We start from the raw sequence: 20,509 nt of genomic DNA on the forward strand, positions 1-20,509 counted from the left end.
GGAATCAGATTCTATCTCATCTCTCTTGCTTTTCCAACATAAATTATTATCATTCAAATTTTGTGTATTTTTAAAATATATCTACTTGAAATTTTAAAATTGAAACTCCTTTTAACTTATTTCATGTTTTTTAAAATTCATAAATCTATTAACCATAAAATCGAAAATTTGGAGTTATGTTAGACAAAAGGATTTAATTTTGAGAGATTTATATGTTTAGATACCAAATAAATAAAAACATAAAAAAGTTGATGTAACTAAATCATTTGAAAAGATGATTGCTTCATTTCTTTATTTCATTTAACATTTTCTGAATTAAATACAAGTTAGAACTAAAAACTTTCTAAATTTATATAGTAAACATTATTAAAAAAAAAAAGAAAAAAAAAGAGAAAGGAAATGGATGGACAAAAAAAATGAAAAATAGTAAGGACGACCACCACAGTGTGAGTCGAACCCACAACCTCGTACTCAAAAGTCCATAGCTAATCCACTATACTATGCGGTATATGTTGACATGTTTTCACAATTAAATTAAACCAACTTATTTTTCGTATGATCTCAAGTCTATAATTATATAAAAAGTAAAATTCGACCACAGTGGGAGTCGAACCCACGACCTTTTGATCCGAAGTCAAACGCGCTAATCCACTGCGCTATGCGGTCGATATATTGATGTGTTTCACAATAAAAAAAACCAAGTTATTTTTGTATGCTCCTAAGTCTATAATTATATAAAATGTAAAATCCGACCACAGTGGGAGTCGAACCCACGACCTTTTGATCCGAAGTCAAACGCGCTAATCCACTGCGCTATGCGGTCAATATGTGGACGTTTTTACAATTAAAATTGAAGTAAGTTATTTTTGTATTCTCTTATGTCTGTTATTATATAAAAATTAAAGTTCGACCACAGTGGAAGTCGAACCCACGACCTTTTGATCCGAAGTCAAACGCGCTAATCCACTGCGCTATGCGGCCTTTATGTTGTACAACTGTTTAACTATTTTATCTCTTTTCTATTACCAATATGAAATTCTTTTTTTTATTTACTTATTTAAATATGATTATAGTATAATAGTGAAAGGTTCTCTTAACATAAAAGAAAGTGTTTTTGTTTTTGGTTAAAACTATTTTTATGAATTTTGTTTTTAAAATCTTGACGTTCCTCACATTCCGACATATCGTACGCTAGGCAGTGGCAGTTCTGTAATTTTTTGTCAACTGCAAACCATCGATCTCCTTGGTTTTCATATTTCCGCCGAGGGATCTCCAAAATACTCGAGATTCGAATCCCATCCCGTTTCATTTCTCTTCATCTTCGTGCACGAATCGTCTGGATCGTTACGGTTGCGATATTCGAATCTCTTAGAGCTTCCAGTGAGCTGAAAATGGTGAGCCTTCGATCTTGTGCTATTTCCAATACGCTTTACCCTGCAACTGCAGCTTAGATCTGATCGAAATCTGATTCGCTTTGGTATTTCTTGCTGTAATGTTTGCGTGGTTTGAGTTTCCTCTGCTGAATTTCAACTCCCAAAACTTTCTTCATTTCTATCCATAATTTGGAATCCAATTAGCCTATTTTGTCTTGCTTACGGCCTGTTAATTGGTTCGGAGTGCTGTTCTGTTGTACATGCTAATTTACTTGAATTACCTATGGTCTGATGCTTGGTTTGTAACAGTTGAGGAGTAGGTGCAATACTAGTTGAAATATATCTCCTCTAGCTTCTTTGGGACTGGGGAATGGGGATAGAAAGGAAGAGGATATGTAGGAATTGAAATTTTCTGTTTGAGATACATGATCATCATTCGCTGTCTGTGACTTTATTTACTGGTGCTTATTCTTGTTCCCTTCTTTTTTTGGGGTTCTAGACTAATAAATTGAAAATTTCGTATATTTACTCGGGGTCTACTATGGAGATTAATTGATTTTGTTTTATTTTCTTACGTGTCCACAGCCTCTCAGACTCGCAATCAAGGTACTTTACCAACCATTTTAATCAATCACATTTCTTACCGGGTTTATACACTATTATGATTTAATTCTTTATTTTTCATTTTTGTTAGAGGAAACTTGCTCAAAGGTCGGAAAGAGTAAAATCTGTAGACTTGCACCCTACAGAGCCATGGTAAGATTTACTTTCTGGATATTTGGAGCCTATATAGATCCTTTTGTGTGCATACACTTCAAGGATTCTGATATTTTAGGAACTTCTTAGTAAAATATGTGATGGAAAGATAACTGCTACCGTTGGATTGGGTACAAAAAAGTTTTGGTAGTTTAACTGGTGATAGCGATTGTGTTGGATTAGAGCAATGCATGGTGTTTGGGTATATGAGTTTTCTTCTCCTGAGCTGAAATTACCAAGTTCAAATGTAGTTTGTTTTTGGGAATGAAGACAACGGAAAGAAATTGTTGACATTTAATCATTACTGCAGGATACTGGCAAGTCTGTATTCTGGAACCGTTTGTATCTGGAACTACCAGTCTCAGGTATGAAAATCTGTGGATTGGATAAGATCAATAATAACTTGGACATTCTTTTGATTTTGATATATCTAGACATTTAAAATCAACTCTAGCCTTTTTATGACATTGCAGATTATGGTTAAATCTTTTGAGGTCACCGAGTTACCAGGTAATAGAAATGCCTTTTCTGTGGTATGTTCAAGTTCGTTTCCCCTTTTCCCTTGTGGGACTGAAGTCTGAAAGGCAAACTACACTTTTCTCTCACTCTTCTTTGATTGGGCCTCATCTTACTCTTCAATGTTACATTTGCAGTCAGGTCGGCCAAATTTATAGCACGGAAGCAGTGGGTTGTTGCTGGAGCTGATGACATGCTTATTCGTGTATATAACTATAATACCATGGACAAGATGAAAGTATTTGAGGCACACACAGACTACATTAGATGTGTGGCTGTTCATCCTACCCTTCCTTATGTACTGTCTTCGTCTGATGATATGCTAATAAAGCTTTGGGATTGGGATAAGGGTTGGGTGTGTACTCAAATTTTTGAGGGGCATTCTCATTATGTGATGCAAGTAACGTTTAATCCCAAAGACACTAACACCTTTGCAAGTGCATCCCTTGATCGCACAATAAAGGTACAGTACTCGTTGTCTGGGAGCATATTGTCCAATTTTCTAATTATTCTAGTAATCATTTGGCCTTCTCTTTGCAGATTTGGAATCTTGGATCCCCTGATCCCAACTTTACATTAGATGCCCATCAGAAAGGAGTGAATTGTGTCGATTACTTCACAGGTGGTGACAAACCTTACCTCATTACTGGTTCTGACGATCACACTGCTAAGGTCTTTATTATTTAACCAGTTTTTCAACTGTAGTTGTATTGTAATGGGCACATGATAGTTTGGATAGCTTATGAGCATAAAGTTGCTTGCTAACACAGGTATGGGACTACCAAACCAAGAGCTGTGTCCAGACACTTGATGGTCACACACACAATGTCTCTGCAGTCTGTTTTCATCCGGACCTTCCAATTATAATTACAGGTTCTGAAGATGGAACGGTTCGCATATGGCATTCCACAACTTATAGGTAACTTTTGCCACTGAAATATTGTACTAATAGCTTAATATGTTTTTGGACATTACTTGGATTGAATCAATGCTTATGTGATACCTTATTTTTAATAGTAGGGCAGATCTAGAGAAGACATTAGTTATGCATCGTTTCGGAATTTCTGTTCTGACCCTCGAAAAATCTTCATTTACTTTGTTACATTCATCACACACATGAATTATAGAATTCCAAACCTTTTGTTTTTTAACTGAGTCTTCAAATATCTAGCTATATTAAAATTTTAGATCTTGTTTTGCTTCGATTATTTTTAAGTATCATCTGACACTCTTCTCACTGACCCAATCTCTACCTTTTTTAGCCACCATTTGGGATTTGGATATCCTTTCATCTAACTTCTACTTGAACTTTGAAATGCCTTTTTTCATTTGTCTGACTGAGGCTTTGTTCTTCTCAGTAATACCATTAGCCTGGTGCATGCCTGTTTTGATGATCATCGTGTTGATTAAGGCCTATGCAATCTGGAATGGGTGAATTTTATTAAAGCTTTTCTTTTTTTTCTTTTTGGGTTGATTATAAATCACTGAATTCTTTAGGGAGATGAGAGATTGTTTATTCCTTTGTTGAATCATACTGTTCTTCTCTTTGCACTAATTGAAAAGCTTTCCTGTACCTTTCTCATCTTGGGTTGAGGCTTTCCTCCATCTTCTTTTGTTATTTCACATCTTCAATGGAAATGTTTCTTATGAAGAAGAAGTGAATGTAATTAAGTAGGGCTACTTGGTTTTTTATGAATTATTAGTTATCTTTCATCAGTATATTTTGGTACTTTTTGTAATCTATATTTTGTGGAATTGTATTTGCTTTGTTGCCATTTCCATAAGTTGTAGTTATTTCTGATTTGCAGGCTTGAAAATACATTAAATTATGGCCTTGAACGAGTTTGGGCAATTGGGTACATGAAGAGCTCACGCCGGTAAGTTGATCAAATTTCAACTTTCCCACTCACTTTGAAGGATTAGTTACATTACTTTCATATTCTGATGCAAGATGCTTGAAAGCTATACTTTTTTAAAACATTAACTTGAGATCCTAATATCCCCCAATGGAAATGGTTAAAGTAGTTGTGATGTTATGATCAAGAAAAATTCCATTGGGGTTTTAACGAAACATTTCCTCAATCTACATTTTTCTTGACTTGAACTGGTTGACACACTACTCCCTACAGGGTTGTGATTGGTTATGATGAAGGAACCATTATGATAAAACTTGGCCGGGAAGAACCTATTGCTAGTATGGACAACAGTGGAAAGATAGTATGGGCTAAGCATAACGAGATTCAAACAGTAAACATCAAGAGTGTGGGAGCAGACTTTGAGGTTTGTAATGGTTTTATTTGTCACTTTTTATTGATCATTAGCTTTTTTCTGGTGTAGCCTTAGTCATGTGCTTTTTTTGCATCTTAGGTTACTGATGGAGAGAGATTGCCATTAGCTGTTAAGGAGATGGGAACTTGTGATCTTTACCCACAGGTAAGTTGTCTTTACATCTTCATTTAAATGCTCTGTATATCTTTTCATGGATTTCCTGGAGCTTCTTTTATCCTATGAAAAACCCTTGATTATAGCCTCTTGTTACGTTTACTCTTTTGACACTTATTCTGGTAATACACTGCCGTTTATAGCTAGACATGTGCATTTGTATATTTTTAATATACATGTGCCTGTTTATTTGTCTCCACAAGTGTAGTCTTCTGAGTAAGGCAGTGGTGGATTCAGACTGCGTTTTTTGCTGAATTTTAGTTCAGAACCTCTCGATAATTCTTCTTTGATTATTTATACCTGTTTGTGCTGCTGTTAAAAAATCTCCCTTACATGCTTGAATATATTTTGTTTCCTATCCCATTTGTTTTCAGGTATATCCTTTTTCATTTAAGTTGTGTGGTTAGAGTTTCGTTTATTTATTTCAATATTTCTACAACTCTCTCTGCTTTATATCTTGTACAGAGCTTGAAGCACAATCCCAATGGGAGGTTTGTTGTTGTCTGTGGAGATGGTGAGTATATTATATATACTGCTCTTGCATGGAGAAACAGGTCATTTGGTTCAGCTTTGGAGTTTGTTTGGTCTGCGGATGGAGAATATGCTGTGAGAGAAAGTACATCAAAGATCAAAATTTTCAGTAAAAATTTTCAGGTTTATGTTTATTCTTCGTATTATACAACTTTTGTATTTTTTGCTTTAGTGGCAAAAGAAATTAATGTGATTTAATTTTTGGACAACCAATTTCCTGATCTTTTTTGCTAATAAGCATGCATAAGCATCCCCATTTTATGATGAAGAGCACAGTTACCGTGTAGAAATGATCATTAGTGTTTTACTCCAACTAAGTACTTTGAGGGATTTATTGGAACTCTGATGTTCACAATAGCCTCATTTGTGGATATGTACCGCTAGAATAGTTAATTATATGAGGCCTAACAAGTTCAGATGTAGACTAATGTAATAGATGAATATGAACTTCATGAGCAGTTGCGTCAATAAAACTTGTAGCTGATTCTTGCTTCTTCTCACATAAGTACATAACTTGAGGTTGAAGAAGGAATAGATAAGAGAATCCCTAGAGAACGTGGTAAGAAATCCATTATAGAGTTTTGACTGCAACAACTGAATTGATTATATTCTAGTACAACGAGACCAAATTATTAGTAAAAATAAGTAAATCTTTTCATGTGTTTTAACTTTGGCCATCAATTGTGATGTTTGTTCTTAATTTTTTTTATTATTATTCTAAGTTGTCCCATTGTTAAATTGTGGAGTTAACACGGCCTAACTTCTCAGGAAAAGAAGAGTATCAGGCCCACCTTTTCAGCCGAGCACATCTATGGAGGAACTCTATTAGCCATGTGTTCCAATGACTTTATTTGCTTCTATGATTGGGCAGAGTGCAGATTGATTCGACGAATTGATGTAAATGTGAAAGTGGGTACATACTTGCATTTGTTAGCTGTTTTTCTATTTCTTTTGTGATATGGTTCTAATTCATTTGATTTCCAATTGGACTTCCTTCTTGTAATACACCTCTAGGTGTTGGAGGTTACACTCCATTTTATTATAATTTATCAATGAAATTTATTTCCCTTCTAAAAAAATGCTTTAATTCCTTTTGATGATTTTTTTCTTCCAGAACGTGTATTGGGCTGATAGTGGTGATTTGGTGGCAATAGCCAGTGATACGTCATTTTATATCCTGAAGTACAATGTAAGAATTCTTTTTGTGCCCTCATGAAGTTGATTGTCACACCTTGAACAATATGAATCTGAATTGTGCTTCTCATTGCGTCATTGTTTTGGCACATTTTCGTCCATGCATAGTTTGTTTCTTTGCTGAGAAAGTTGTTTCTCATCTAACAAAAGCAAATATTGCAGCGTGATGCTGTGTCTTCCTGCTTAGATAGTGGAAGGCCTGTGGATGAACAAGGGGTTGAAGATGCATTCGAGCTCCTGCATGAAGTTAACGAACGTGTGAGGACTGGCCTTTGGGTTGGGGATTGCTTCATTTACAATAACTCTTCTTGGAGATTAAACTACTGTGTTGGTGGTGAGGTACTGTGAATAATCAGCAGCCTTTGTTTTTGGAATTTTTCAACATGCAGATATCCCCATTTAATGCCCACAATGAAGGTAACTTGATGTATAACCTCATAATTTCAGGTAACCACAATGTTTCATTTGGATCGACCCATGTATTTGCTTGGATATCTTGCCAGCCAAAGTCGGGTCTATTTGATAGACAAAGAGTTCAAGTATGACAACTTTTAGTCCTCCTCTTCTTGGAGTCATGGAATGTCGAATAGAAAGGAACTGCTTTAAGAATTTTGATGCCATTTATTGTGATGCAGTGTTGTTGGATACACATTGCTTCTTAGCTTGATTGAGTACAAGACCCTTGTAATGCGCGGGGACTATGAAAGAGCCAATGAAGTCTTACCTTCAATTCCTAAGGAGCACCGTAACAGGTAATTGTTGAATAAATGTTATTAAAGTTTTTCACCTATGTGTTATTGAAAGAGCCAAACTAGGTGTATCATGTTATTCGTTTCCATGATTTGTGGATGATTCCTACAACGTCTAATCTAATCTGAGATTCAACCTCTGTTTCTTTTCCTGCGTTTTGTTTCTTCTGCTCTTTTTCCTTAAGTTTTTACTTCAACACCCGATATTTGGCAATCTTTCATGATGTTTGAAATTGAGCTGTCAAATCTTACAGATTTAATCATATTTAAACATATGGGATGCTTGGGATTTATGTACCTGATCAATTTTTTTTGAATCTAAGGGCTCTTGTTGACATAACCAAATTTCTTGGGGGTTCCCCACCTCCACATTTTTTTTGTTTTCTCTTAAAAGATGAAGTTTAAGTTTTTGTTCTTGCCCAAATATCTTTTTCGATACTTATTTCACTTGGGCATTATAAGGTAATCTTTCATGTGGTATGCCCATCCTGTTGTCTAGAAGCCAAAGTTTGTCTATTCCTTGTCGTGCATAAAGGATTTCAACTTCTTAATACTCTCTTTCTAGTAAAGTTTAGTGTATGATAGTAGGCCATGTTCTCTGCCAGTGTGGCTCGTTTCTTGGAATCACGAGGTATGATAGAGGAAGCTCTGGAAGTAGCTACTGATCTGGATTATAGATTTGATCTTGCGATACAGCTTGGTAGATTAGAGATTGCAAAGGTACACAACTGTTTTTTGTTTTCTCTGTTATATTTTACTAGATGCAGTTAACTGTGATGAACCTCCATACCGTAAAAAAACTATTAAAGCTGTTGATACGATAAGGAATCACTACAAGGGGAGTAAGATTCGGATTACCTTGTTGATCGAATATCTCAAGTCAAGAACACTTTGTTTGAGATTCGAATCACTCCAGAAGCAAGATCGATCATGTCTAGCTTCAATGATTCTAGTTGATCAAATATCTCAAGACAAGAACACTTGATTGAGATTCGAATCACTCCACAAGCAAGATTGATCATGTCGAGCTTGAATGATTCTACATGCAGCCTAAACTACATAGAGTTGCAAAGAAACTTAGCCATCGGCTAAAGAAAAGCACAAATGCTTCTTTGAATATATTTTCCAAGTCTACCTTACAAATATAACATACAAGGCTTTATATAGCCTCAAAATGAAACTATTAAAGGTATTCCAAAAGTTGTAACATTCACACTTTATGGTCATAATTAGCCATTATGTAAATGTAACCGAAATTAAATAAAATGTCTTAAAATACAATAACTCTAAATTATAACCCACCCAAAATTTACAACAATCAAACTTTATTCTTCTTCAATGTAGCATGAATTGAAACATCTTTTGATAATTTTGACAACCTTTTCTTCACATCTTCATTGAAGCATATTGTATGATTGATGTCTCTTGGTTCATATCAGCTGTCCTGTCTCTCTCTCATGCTCATTAATAATTTCAATGGCCTACTTGCAGGAAATTGCGGTAGAAGTACAAAGTGAGTCCAAGTGGAAGCAGCTTGGTGAATTGGCTATGTCCATCGGAAAGGTTCCTCCCCTCATTTTGAACCATTGCAAGCTTTCATCTCTCGTATAAGTTGATTAATATTTGTTTCCTTGTATCATTGCAGTTAGACATGGCCGAGGAATGCTTGAAGTATGCTGTGGATTTTAGTGGCTTGTTATTGCTGTATTCTTCCCTAGGAGATGCTCAAGGGATAACACAACTTGCAACCCTTGCCAAGGAGCAAGGAAAGAACAACGTTGCTTTCCTTTGTTTATTTATGTTGGGTAGATTGGAAGACTGTCTTCAGTTGTTGGTAGAAAGGTAAAAAGATTATCTTCTCGGACACCCTCCTGATGCTGAATAATAAGTGATCTTATATTATTTTATAGAAAAGTATATTCCTTGTACAGTAATCGGATTCCTGAAGCTGCTTTGATGGCTCGATCTTATCTTCCAAGCAAAGTATCAGAGATAGTCGCAATTTGGAGGAAGGACCTGAATAAGGTAAACTAAATCGTTACATTTTCTGTTGATGTTCTAGTTATTTAAATGAAGAGGTGAAAGAAACATCTTTGATAATGTCTAGTATTAACAATTGTGGAACATAAAAGATATATTTTGTAGAGTGGACATAGTTAATAAATTTATGCATGGTAGAATTTTTCAAAATTGTGAAACAGATAGATAGGTATCACGTGCAGAAAGTTTTTGCATCATTTGCGCCCATGTAATTGTGAAGCTATGATATGCAGAAAGAAACTGTATTCAATAGTGTTATGAATTTTTTCTTTCACCGTCTAGGACATCTTGATAAAAATTGGCCTTAACTCAGGTTAACCCAAAGGCTGCCGAGTCATTGGCTGATCCTGAGGAGTATCCCAATTTGTTTGATGATTGGCAAGTTGCACTATCTGTTGAATCTAGAGCTACACAGGACAGGTAAAATGAATGGATGTTTACACTACAAGGTTTTTCTGTTTTTGTGTTCCTATGTAGGTAGCTAATACCCAAATTCTCTATACTAAGTACCTTTTTTTTTGGAGTGTGTTCTAGGGGAGTTTTTACTTCGGCAGAGGAGTATGCTACTCTTGCTGATAAGCCATACAATACACTCGTGGAGGCATTTAGGAGCATGCAAATTGAAGGACATCTTGAAAATGGAGACATCGATCATGAGGTTTGGGCCTTGCTTGAATGGAATTGAATTAACATGACAGTTGTAAATGTTGTTTTTGGTCCTGTTGTTTATGGGCGAATGTTAGTCACGCACTAGTTGATACTAAGAGATCATAGTCTGAAGTCTATATTCCAAGTTGCAGGAGACTTTCATCATTATGCTGTTGTGATCACTTTCTCAGTACTTTTTCTTTATCCTTTCAACTGTTCTATGACAGGATACTGAACAGAATGGAGATGAGCAAGACGAGCACATTGCAGAACACAGTGGAGATGAGCAAGACAAGCACGTTGCAGAACACAGTGGAGATGGGCAAGACAAGCACATTGCAGAACACAATGGAGATGAGAGCCAAGAGGAGGGTGAGGGTATTGTGGTTGATGCTGATTCTACCGATGGTGCAGTTCTCGTTAATGGTAGTGAGGGTGATGAAGAGTGGGGTACAAATACCCCGTCAGCCTAAAAGCAATTGGTTTGGCGAGTGCAAAATCCAATTTTGTCTCTGGTGATTAGTTGATTCCAAAATACCATTTTAACATTTCATTTCCATGACCTATATGTTTACCACCTGTGAAACTTTGGTTGGTTACTGTTTTTGACACCTAAAGTGCAATGATCGGCACTGAATTAACCATGCTCTAATTTATCTGATCCTAAAATCTTGAAACCTCCCATTATGTTCAGACGATTTCGCCCCCCTAGATAGATGCTCTTTCAAGTTAATGAGGAATTATCACATTGGATTCGGTTTATAACTTGGGTTGGTCATTCTTTCCATTGCAGTGATTACTGCATAACTAGGTCGTGCAAGATGATTGGTTCCTGGTTGCTGTTTGGAAGTACCCAACTTGAGGTGAGGGAATAGAAATACTTGGCATGAGAGGAGGGGGAGCTTTGGGGCCATGATAAACGGCAAATGGAGGACACAAGTTTGTTTTACCGTGTTGGGAAATAGCGTCGCAAAAGGCCTTGACATTCTTTGCAAACTACTACTCCATATATTATTGTGATTTAGATGCGCCCTTAAATGTTGTTTAATGACATTAGTTTACATTCATTATCATCCTCGGGCCTTGTTCTTTAGGGATTGTCTTGAGCATCATCGGCACTGAAGAAGCTTTCTTTCTTTTCTCTGTGAAGTTTTGTAAGCATTTTGCTCCGGAGACTGCCCAAATGAGAATTTTACTGATGCAATTTTCTCGACCCAGGAAAGAGCAACTCTAGATTTTAATGTTTTCCTGTCGGGTTTGTTCATTTGGCTCCAAAATGTGTAATTTTAAGGATTAGCTTTGTGGGTTTTTTTTGTGTTTCTTGATTTATTTCTTGAGATTTGGTTATGTTCAGTAGTTTATTGTCTCAACTCTCTCTCTCTCTCTCTCCCCTTTCATTTTTCTTAACACGTCTTAATAATTGTATAGGTTTTTGGTTTCTTGTTTATCTATATAAATTTTTTTTCTTTATTTATTTAAAAAAAAAAAAAAAAAAAAAAAAGAGAACATAACAGACCATAAGGAAGTTTATAGAACATCTCGGTTGGTTTTCGTCCTCTCATCCCATTTTTAATCTGACCAATAAAATTTTAAAAGTTCTATATATATATAAAGAAAAGGATACTAATTAAGACAGTTAATAACTTTCCTTGAAGGTGGTAGCCTAAATTTCCACTCCTCATGTGGTCACTCTTAATTATTAAGGATATATTAACTCTAAATTGTTTCAATTTATTTATTTTTACGTATACAAAGTTTTCATAATTATATCATGAACCACAATACTTAATAATAAATTTGAAAAGGAATATAATATTTATAATTTTACTATTGCACGAACATAACAACAATTGGTTCTATGGTGTAGTGGTTAGCACTCTGGACTTTGAATCCAGCGACCTGGGTTCGACTCCCGGTAGGACCTTTTTTATTTTGCCAAATTTTGTTTTATTTTATTTTATTTTATTCTCTGATAAACTTAACCAGACATGTGACGTACAAAGCACCAACCTAAGTTCCTTTGATAAGAAATAAATAAGGCCATGTGGAGAGGACCATAAGACACTGTTGATAGTCTTGTTCATGGAGGGATACTGTCTGAAATCACTCACTTCTGTGCAGTTTGTATGGTTGAAAGGGAACTGAAAAGGCCCTTACCCCTCAAAACTGCAAAATCATGCTTCATTGTTGCTGTGGTACTCCCAGTTTCGTTCACGTGATGGTATGGCCCCTAATGCCTTTGCGCCTCATTTGGTACCTTATATCAATATCTGATTTGACACCTTTCACAACAACTCAAATTATTCAAACAGCGTTGAAATGATGGGTGAAAAAGCTCAACGAAGTTCACATAATTATTCATTCATTCTTATCAAATCTTAGTTAGACTGTTTTCATTTACCACACATGTTTTTAGTTAGATTAATCATTAGTTGTCTTGTCTTGTTGGATTATCATGTGATGGAACATGTTTGGTCAATGGGTTAAATTCGAATAATACGTGATGAAGAGGCTGATTCCATGTGAATTTGAGATTTGACATGTCGACGTGAGATCTCATGTTAAAATCGTGAGGCTGACGACGACACGTAACGGGTCAAAGCGGACAATATTTGTTAGCGATGAGCTTGCGCTGTTACAAATGGTGAAAGTCGGATATCGAGTAGTGTACTAGGAAGGACGCTAGGCCTCGAAGGAGGTGGATTGTGATTCCTTAACAGGGTGGGTGTGGAAACCTCTCCCTAACATCAGCGTTTTAAGTTAATTGAGAACATGCGAATCCATTAATTGAGCTTGTTGTTTGAAATTATTGTGTGGATTTGTTTGAAAGATTGAATGAATAAAAGAATAATGATGAAAAATGAAGATTATTGAAAAACTTGTGATTGTGCCTAAAACCAAATGCTCCCTTGAATTCAAACAACACATAGAGGAAGAGAGGTCCACCGACTCCAAGCATTAATGGCGGATGCCTCTGTGGATCGCTATGCCAATCTGTTCAAACTACTTACAACTTTGTCTATGTTCCATCAAAACCCTAAAGACAAGGAACCACCCCATGCTCTCTTCTCAAACAAAAAATCTACCACGTGACCCTTGGAGTTCGACATGTCTATTGTCTCCAATTTTATTGCTTTTTTTTCAAACTAATGAACCCATATGTTGGGTTGGGAAGAAACATTTCCGTGTATGTATTTATAAATGTTATAATACAATAATATCTTAAAAGATCGAGTAAGAAAGAACAACAATTGTATTCTATTCTCAACGTTTCAAAATTTAGAGTCAAACCCTAAATAATATTTGCATTCAATAGTTCATTTTTGCTTTTGAACTAAGACTCGGAAAGACCCAGAAATCATAAATCAAAGACGAGATAGGATGATCGAGATCTAACCTAAATTCAAATTTTTTTTATGGTTAAGATTATACTAATAATTATTTATATATATGAATTCATAATTATGATCTTCCAATGGTGGACAGAGAAATGGGCAATCACATGGATGAGAGAGAATCCCACCGAATCAGAATCCAACCAACAACAGCCTTATTATATGAAACTGTTCCAATAATGGAACATCAAGTCCCACGTTTGTTCCTCTTGTCTCCGACCGGCCGGCGACCACAATGTCATCACTTTCATCCCCTAATTATTCCACAATTCCTCCATTTCCTTCTATTTATAAGCCTCTCATTTTTGGTGCTTACACCATTAACAAACAACTCAACACAAAAAACACAGACACAGAGTTAAGAGTCAGCTGAAGAAATGGCAAGCAATGGACTTGAACTTGAAATCACTGAGCTCAGATTAGGCCTTCCGGGGAGTGGCCATACCTCAAGTTCAAAACATGACAACAAAAGGGTTTTCTCTGAGATGAATGGTAACGAAGGAGGAGATGAAAGAAGCAGCAACGACTGCGATGGCGGTGACCGGAGATGTTCGAAGAAAACCCAAGTTGTCGGGTGGCCACCGGTTTGCTCTTACCGGAGAAGGAGCAACGGTAATGACAAAGATCTATCCGAAACTTTGAAGATGTATGTGAAAGTAAGCATGGATGGGGCACCTTATCTTAGAAAAGTTGATCTTGGAATGCATAAGGGATATTCAGATCTCGGGATGGCGATGGAGAATCTCTTCGGTTGTGCTATTGGAAGCTCGGATTATGTCCCAATTTATGAAGATCGGGATGGCGATTGGATGCTTGTCGGCGATGTCCCATGGAAGATGTTTGTTGAATCGTGCAAGAGATTGAGGATAATGAAGAGATCCGAAGCTAAAGGGTTTGAGATTCAAGTACCAAAAACTCGAAGTTGTAGTTCTCCAAGGAAACTTTAAAAGATGAGGCGGAAGACGATCCAATCGATCGAGTTTTCACAATTTCTTTTTTTTTTCATCGATTTGAAATGTATACATACAATTATATATATATATATATATACTCAGGATCATACCCTAACTTGATAATGTTAATGATCTTGTCTAATTTGACAATTCACAAAGGTTAATGACAAAATTTCTGTTTACATCCTTGGATCTTGTTTGACAATTTACTGAGCTTTGGAGTGTTAATCTCCCAAATTGAATATAGAATAGTATGAGTGAGGTATAAGAAAACAATTCAAGTAATAAACAAAGAACATGGTAGAAGTTGATTGAAATCTTGATGGATCAATCAAAGTCATCTGCAACATCAGAATCTTCTTTGAACTTATATAATATTTCATCCTTATGTGAGTTTCCAGATATAAACTATGATGAGTGAGAGCATGTGCTTGTGGAATATTTGCATTGATATTAACAACCCTAATTATATAAATTACATATTTAGATTATGAACTTCCCCCAATATATTAAAGAAAAGAAAATTGGGGCTCGACCTTCTCTTTTACTAAGACGTCTGCTCATTAATGTGTGTTGTTGTAGGGTCAGATGGTTGCCTTACCAAAATAGTTGAGATGCACACAAGTTGACCTGATCTAAACGGTGGGAACCCATTTAAAAGTTATTAAGAGCTCAACTTTGACCAAATTAAAATAGGAAGAAAAGTAGTAGGTTTATCAAATTTAATTCTCACCCTCATGTTACACGTTACATTCCTCTTTCCACCGAGTTCCCTTTCTCTTCGATCCACAGAGATAAAATGGAGGATTAGTACCAAAAGTTCATCACAGAAGAAATGACTCACTGGGCTGAAAACACTTACTAACACTAATCTAGTACTAATAAAAAAGAACGGTCTTGAACGGTGAGAAGGTTGGCACATTGTCCGGTGACTGGCTCTGATACCATTTGTTATGGCCCAGATCCACTTGGAGAAGATATTGTTCTCTTTAGGCTTTCCCTTTCGAGCTTTCCATCAATGCTTTAAAGCGCATCTGCTAGGGGAAGGTTTCCACACCCTTATAAAGGGTGATTTGTTCTCCTCCCCAACCAATGTGGGACATCACACTTACACAATCAACCGGATCATATAGATATCCCTTTGGTTGGGGACATGACACTTAGACAACCAACCGGATCATATAGATATCTCTTCAACACAATATAGATCATCGAAAGGATCTCGGAGACCCACAAAAAATGGTGAGAGAAAATCGTGATGCGATAGGAGTTTGTGTTTTTGAGAGATGAAGAGTAACTCGTCCTCTCTGTCAAGAGGCTCCATTATTAAAAAAAAAACCAAACACAAACACAAAGACAGCAAAGACAAGAAGAGAGAGATTCAAAATGTTGATAATTTGAAAAGAAGATCGAAGAAAAGAAAAAACAGTAAACCGTGTGACAGTACCAACACTTAACACCACCAACACAACAAGGCAAAACCACATGGGGTTTGTTCAAAAAGCAAGACAATCCAACAAACGGCTGTGATCAAATCCCACGAAGATCTCAAACCATTTATGGACCCTACAACCCCCCATCATTGTTCCCTCTATGTCCTCTCCAAATTCCCCATTTTCCTCCTCATATAAATAAATAACACCGCCTCTCATTCTTCTTCAAAATTAAACATCATCATCATCATCAAATTTTGTAACACAGATGGCAACTGAGGGATTAGGCCTCGAAATCACCGAGCTCCGTCTAGGACCGATTCCGGCGAGCAAAAACAATGAGAAGAAAAGGGTTTTCTCGGAGGTGGAAGTGGAAGACAAGAGTGACGGCGGAGGGCGGAAGCAGGTGGTGGGGTGGCCGCCGGTGTGCTCGTACCGGCGGAGGAACAGCTTGAGGGAGAAGGAAGAAAGTGAAGGAGTAATGGGGGGGAGGAAAAAGATGTACGTGAAAGTGAGGGTTGAAGGAGAGGCATTTGTGAGGAAAGTTGATTTGGGAATGGTGAAGGGATATGGGGAACTTGTTGATGCAGTGGAGAAGCTTTTTGGGACCCCAATTGGGTGTTCTCATTGTACTATCACTTACGAAGATAGAGATGGAGATTGGATGCTCGTTGGTGATGTGCCTTGGAAGTATGTCAAACCCTAAACCCTAAACTCTTTTGTATTTGATTATATTTGTTGTAATCATGATTTAGGATCTAATGAATGTGCAGGATGTTCATTGAATCATGCAAGAGATTGAGGATAATCAAGAAATCTAGTTCATAAGCCAATAGAGAGGTTGTTGAAGGGAGCTGAATAACCAAGTATCAAGGGATCAGGAGCTCATCGATCACCAACATTTCTTTAGATCCAATCTTCCCTTTTATCTTGTTCTTGTTTAAATATGATTTTATTTTGGTACAAATATTTCAGATATTTGAGTTGCTATAACATATTAGTAAAGTTGATGAATATTGTAATGAAATAGGATTGGGAAGTTTTTCTTTTTCAAGTCATTCCAACCATCATTTGTTGCCATTTTACTTGATGAATATTATATATTTGTTACAATCAAGCGTACTATTGGTTTATATTGTCTTTTTTAGACTTTTGCTCTCGAGTTTTCCTTTAAGATTTTACCCTTTTGGGCAAACATGTCTACTAATCAGAGATTTCCACCCTCCTACATACAAGGAATTCTCTGTTTCTCTGTCCATGTCAGATCTCACAATCCCACCCTCTTTGAGGGCCAATGTCCTCATTGGTACATTGTCTGATGTCTAATTCTGATATCATTTACAACAGACAAAATTCACTACTAGTCGATATTGTCTTCTTTGGGCTTTCCCTTCTAAGCTCCCATTCAAAGTTTTAAAATGTGTTCACTGGGTAGATAACCATTTTTATATAAAGTCTTTTTCTTTTAATATCGGTTTCAATAATTTTTTTAAGGGATAGTTTTTATTTATTAATATAATTTCTATTTAAAAAGGTAAATGACCTAATAAATTCAATAAAACTTTTTAAAAACTTAAACTTGAGTAGTGTATCATAGTCTTTCAGGTGTAAAATTGATGTGAGATAAAGATTTGAATGAGGTCAGGAATATGGAATATAATCTTCGTTCTTGATTCGATTTAACTGATAGAAAAAAATATCTTCTTATTTCTTGTTTAAATGGGAATTCTCTTACTAATTTGGAGCATGTTCCTAAGTGGTAATTATGATTAAATTTTTAATTCCAACCTTTAATTTACTATGTTTTTTTTTTTTTTCTTTGATTCACATAGTTTGTTTACATTATGTTGCTGTTCTTGCTGCTATGAGACTTGGGACTGTTTTTTGGCTGTCTTATTATGCTGCTGTAGCTGATCGCAAGTTTGGAGCTCATTTCATACCCTAATTGCTATGGCTTCTTATATGTTCTTGACTTGAATTGACCATCTATATATTTTGTATGTTTTTTTTCCATTAATGTAGTTTTTGTTTTAGAAATTCGTTATGAAAATTATGGTAATCAAATTCATAACCATAATAGTGATGAAATTGGTATCATTAATTATGAATTTAATACACGGAATTACAAATGATTACAACTTAACATCAAAATAAATTAAAGTTTGATTATTATGAGCATATGAAGTGGGGCTCAAACTCCACAATAAGCTCCGGCAGTGGAAGGCGTTTTCTCGCACTCTTCTTTGGAGAAATAACCGAGTAATCCATAATGGTTAAAAGGGTTGAATTTCAAGGGGAATTGTTCGTCCACCAACTCATCTGGAATCTCAATAACTCCTTTGTGGTATGAAAATAGGGCTGTTGAATACCTTTCCTTGCTTCCCTCTATTATAACTCTATGTGTGGCTGAGTGGATTCTCCCATTGCTCCATGCCTATCCATCAAAATCAAATTTTATTCTTACCATTCAATACTTAATTCAAGTATTCAAATCATCTTTGGGATAAATTTCTTATCTCATGCACTATGATCGAATTGGTGACTGTACGTGAGATCCCACGTTAAGAAGAAAACGAATCGTTCTTAATAAGGGTGTAGAAATCTCTCTAGTAGAAAAACTTTGAGGAGAACCCCAAAAGGGAAATCCCAAAGAAGGCAATATCTACTAATAGTGGGTTAGGGAAAGTCGAAAGAAAACAATATCTACTAGTAGTGAGTTTGGGTGTTACAAATGGTATCAAAGCTAGACACTGGGTGATGTGCTAGCAAGGAGGCTGAGCTCCAAAGGGGGGTGTACACGAGGCAGTGTGCCAGAAAGGACGCTGGACCCCAAAGAGGGTGGATTGGGGGTCCCACATCGATTGGAGAAGGGAACGAGTGTCAGCAAGAACGCTGGCTCCGAAGGGGGTGGATTGTGAGATCCCACGTCGGTTGGGGAGGAAACCAAAATATTTTTTATAAAGGTGTCGAAATCTCTGTCTAACATAGGCGTTTAAAAATCTTGAGAGAAAGCCCAAACAGAACAATATCTGTTAGCGGTGTGTATAATTGAAGTACGGATGAAAGTGCAAGTAAGAGGTATACCAAACAAGCATCTCCAGCCATGACCAAGAAGGAATTTGAATTGAATTGAAGTCCAATCCAATGATCATCCTTTTTTGCTTTGATTTCCAAGCCATTGACTCCATTTTGATGAAGAATAGTGAAGAAACTCTTGTCTGTGTGAGCTTCTGCTCCAATATTCTGTTCACCCATCTCAGGGATTCTATATTTCATGCCTCTAAGCAAATAAGTGGTTGAAGCAATATGAGAATCATAGTACTTTTCCACTCCATAGCTTTCAAACACCATCCTCTTCACTAACTTCTCCATCTCTGATACCATCTTTGTGTATGCAAACAAATCCTGACTGTCCAACAAAATCATTTCCAAGTAAGATTTTAAAGATTTACACCCAAAATAGACAACCATGTAATTCATACGAAGTTTACCAGAAATGATGATTTCCAGAAGGCCACATGAGCTTCACAAAGGACTCAACACCTTCAAAACTCGCTGCATTTTCAATGCCAAAGCTTTCATGAAGAGGAAGAACAAAGGGAGCCCTGTGGTCCAAAAAGCCATGGTAAGGCTTATCAGAAACATTCTTCATTTTAGTTTGTAAAGGCAAATCAAAAAGCTTTTCCAAGCCATTGAAAATGGCATCATCAAGCTCAACCTCTTGCTCAACATCATTCTCATACTCAGCCAAGAAACACCCATATTCTTCAAGAGCAGCCCTCACATGGGTGCATGTTTCTACCCATTTGGTGCTTTTAGGACCAAGGTTTTCAATGGAGAAGTTGATGACTGGAACCTCAGGCTTTGTGGAAGAACGAAACCCCATGGCTTTGGCTTTAGCAAGAGAGTTCTTTGTTTTGTGAGTGCTTTGGATGCCAATTCATTCAACTCATTTATTACAAATTTTCGATGAATCCAATTTGGGGCATTTTTGGCTGTGTACACATTTTGTGATAAGGTTTGGAGTTTTGTCAAAGGAATATATCCTAATTGAAAGAATTTGGCTTAATAGAATATATCTAGACACTCATAATTTTGGAGTTGATAACACAATATTCAAATTATGCGGGCAAGTGATCAATTTTTTTTTTAATCCAATTCTCACAGAAATGTATTTTTTTCTAATCTTAACAAGATCGTAGCTTTCGAAGTGATTTAGAGTCAAAGATGGGTGAAAATGGGTCGGGTTAGATTCGTGATTATTATTATTATTTGACTTAAGAATAAATGGAGGACTCGTCAAACCAAGCCATGCAAGAGTTTTCTTGTTCTCCTTCCCCAAACCAAATAAGGGTTTAGGGCTTAGGGTTTAGTATCGGGACCGGTGGAGATATCGAAGGCTTCAATGATATGAACAGTTGAGTTGAGGTACAATATCAACGCTAAACTTCAGTCAACGACGAGTTCAAGAGACAAAAG

The 20,509-nt window shown here is 36.4% G+C and overlaps 4 protein-coding genes and 4 non-coding genes across 9 annotated transcripts; 4 read left to right on the plus strand and 4 right to left on the minus strand.

Moving 5' to 3' along the window:
• Positions 1 to 592: 592 nt before the first annotated feature.
• On the minus strand, positions 593 to 666 carry TRNAR-UCG. Its single transcript has one exon. It is a non-coding gene; the product is annotated as a tRNA-Arg (tRNA).
• Positions 667 to 749: 83 nt separating this feature from the next.
• Positions 750 to 823, minus strand: TRNAR-UCG. Its single transcript has one exon. It is a non-coding gene; the product is annotated as a tRNA-Arg (tRNA).
• An 84-nt stretch (positions 824 to 907) lies between these two features.
• Positions 908 to 981, minus strand: TRNAR-UCG. Its single transcript has one exon. It is a non-coding gene; the product is annotated as a tRNA-Arg (tRNA).
• Positions 982 to 1,152: 171 nt separating this feature from the next.
• Positions 1,153 to 11,605, plus strand: LOC111452182 (coatomer subunit beta'-2-like). Its single transcript, XM_023092762.1, has 25 exons — positions 1,153 to 1,394; positions 1,959 to 1,979; positions 2,068 to 2,129; positions 2,440 to 2,494; positions 2,603 to 2,639; positions 2,783 to 3,108; positions 3,186 to 3,317; positions 3,416 to 3,564; positions 4,454 to 4,522; positions 4,775 to 4,925; positions 5,013 to 5,078; positions 5,553 to 5,741; positions 6,387 to 6,527; positions 6,733 to 6,807; positions 6,975 to 7,151; positions 7,260 to 7,351; positions 7,448 to 7,564; positions 8,167 to 8,281; positions 9,053 to 9,124; positions 9,207 to 9,403; positions 9,493 to 9,586; positions 9,915 to 10,021; positions 10,136 to 10,259; positions 10,477 to 10,764; positions 11,043 to 11,605. Exons 1-24 carry the CDS (start codon positions 1,392 to 1,394, stop codon positions 10,720 to 10,722), a joined length of 2,817 nt encoding a protein of 938 aa, XP_022948530.1. The 5' UTR covers positions 1,153 to 1,391; the 3' UTR covers positions 10,723 to 10,764; positions 11,043 to 11,605.
• Positions 11,606 to 12,101: 496 nt separating this feature from the next.
• On the plus strand, positions 12,102 to 12,173 carry TRNAQ-UUG. Its single transcript has one exon. It is a non-coding gene; the product is annotated as a tRNA-Gln (tRNA).
• A 1,809-nt stretch (positions 12,174 to 13,982) lies between these two features.
• Positions 13,983 to 14,729, plus strand: LOC111452638 (auxin-induced protein 22A-like). Its single transcript, XM_023093454.1, has one exon. The coding sequence runs from the start codon at positions 14,022 to 14,024 to the stop codon at positions 14,589 to 14,591; it is 570 nt and encodes a 189-aa protein (XP_022949222.1). The 5' UTR covers positions 13,983 to 14,021; the 3' UTR covers positions 14,592 to 14,729.
• Positions 14,730 to 16,265: 1,536 nt separating this feature from the next.
• Positions 16,266 to 17,088, plus strand: LOC111452634 (auxin-induced protein AUX22-like). 2 transcript variants are annotated; one of them, XM_023093449.1, is made up of 2 exons: positions 16,266 to 16,720; positions 16,804 to 17,088. In XM_023093449.1, exons 1-2 carry the CDS (start codon positions 16,299 to 16,301, stop codon positions 16,856 to 16,858), a joined length of 477 nt encoding a protein of 158 aa, XP_022949217.1. In that variant the 5' UTR covers positions 16,266 to 16,298; the 3' UTR covers positions 16,859 to 17,088. The 2 variants fall into 2 exon arrangements, with proteins under 2 accessions (XP_022949217.1, XP_022949218.1); XM_023093450.1 differs by having other exon boundaries at positions 16,786 to 16,871.
• A 1,019-nt stretch (positions 17,089 to 18,107) lies between these two features.
• Positions 18,108 to 19,958, minus strand: LOC111452291 (probable 2-oxoglutarate-dependent dioxygenase AOP1). Its single transcript, XM_023092930.1, has 3 exons — positions 19,522 to 19,958; positions 19,115 to 19,439; positions 18,108 to 18,464 (listed from the first exon to the last, which is right to left on the minus strand). Exons 1-3 carry the CDS (start codon positions 19,914 to 19,916, stop codon positions 18,222 to 18,224), a joined length of 963 nt encoding a protein of 320 aa, XP_022948698.1. The 5' UTR covers positions 19,917 to 19,958; the 3' UTR covers positions 18,108 to 18,221.
• Between the last annotated feature and the right edge of the window lie 551 nt (positions 19,959 to 20,509).

Source organism: Cucurbita moschata, unplaced genomic scaffold, assembly GCF_002738365.1.
Source record: "Cucurbita moschata cultivar Rifu unplaced genomic scaffold, Cmos_1.0 Cmo_Scf00014, whole genome shotgun sequence".
In the NCBI taxonomy this organism is placed as follows: Eukaryota; Viridiplantae; Streptophyta; class Magnoliopsida; order Cucurbitales; family Cucurbitaceae; genus Cucurbita; species Cucurbita moschata.

Bases quoted from the DNA above. Each gene is read 5' to 3' on its own strand.
- LOC111452182 (XM_023092762.1), top strand. The intron at 3,318-3,415 runs GTCTTTATTATT...TTGCTAACACAG, and splicing joins CTGACGATCACACTGCTAAG to GTATGGGACTACCAAACCAA. The intron at 7,565-8,166 runs GTAATTGTTGAA...GTTCTCTGCCAG, and splicing joins CCTAAGGAGCACCGTAACAG to TGTGGCTCGTTTCTTGGAAT.
- LOC111452638 (XM_023093454.1), top strand. From the start codon at position 14,022: ATGGCAAGCAATGGACTTGAACTTGAAATCACTGAGCTCAGATTAGGC.
- LOC111452634 (XM_023093449.1), top strand. From the start codon at position 16,299: ATGGCAACTGAGGGATTAGGCCTCGAAATCACCGAGCTCCGTCTAGGA. The intron at 16,721-16,803 runs GTATGTCAAACC...ATGAATGTGCAG, and splicing joins GTTGGTGATGTGCCTTGGAA to GATGTTCATTGAATCATGCA.
- LOC111452291 (XM_023092930.1), bottom strand. From the start codon at position 19,916: ATGGGGTTTCGTTCTTCCACAAAGCCTGAGGTTCCAGTCATCAACTTC. The intron at 19,440-19,521 runs GTAAACTTCGTA...TTTGTTGGACAG, and splicing joins TCTGGAAATCATCATTTCTG to TCAGGATTTGTTTGCATACA. The intron at 18,465-19,114 runs GTATACCTCTTA...TTTGATGGATAG, and splicing joins TGGCTGGAGATGCTTGTTTG to GCATGGAGCAATGGGAGAAT.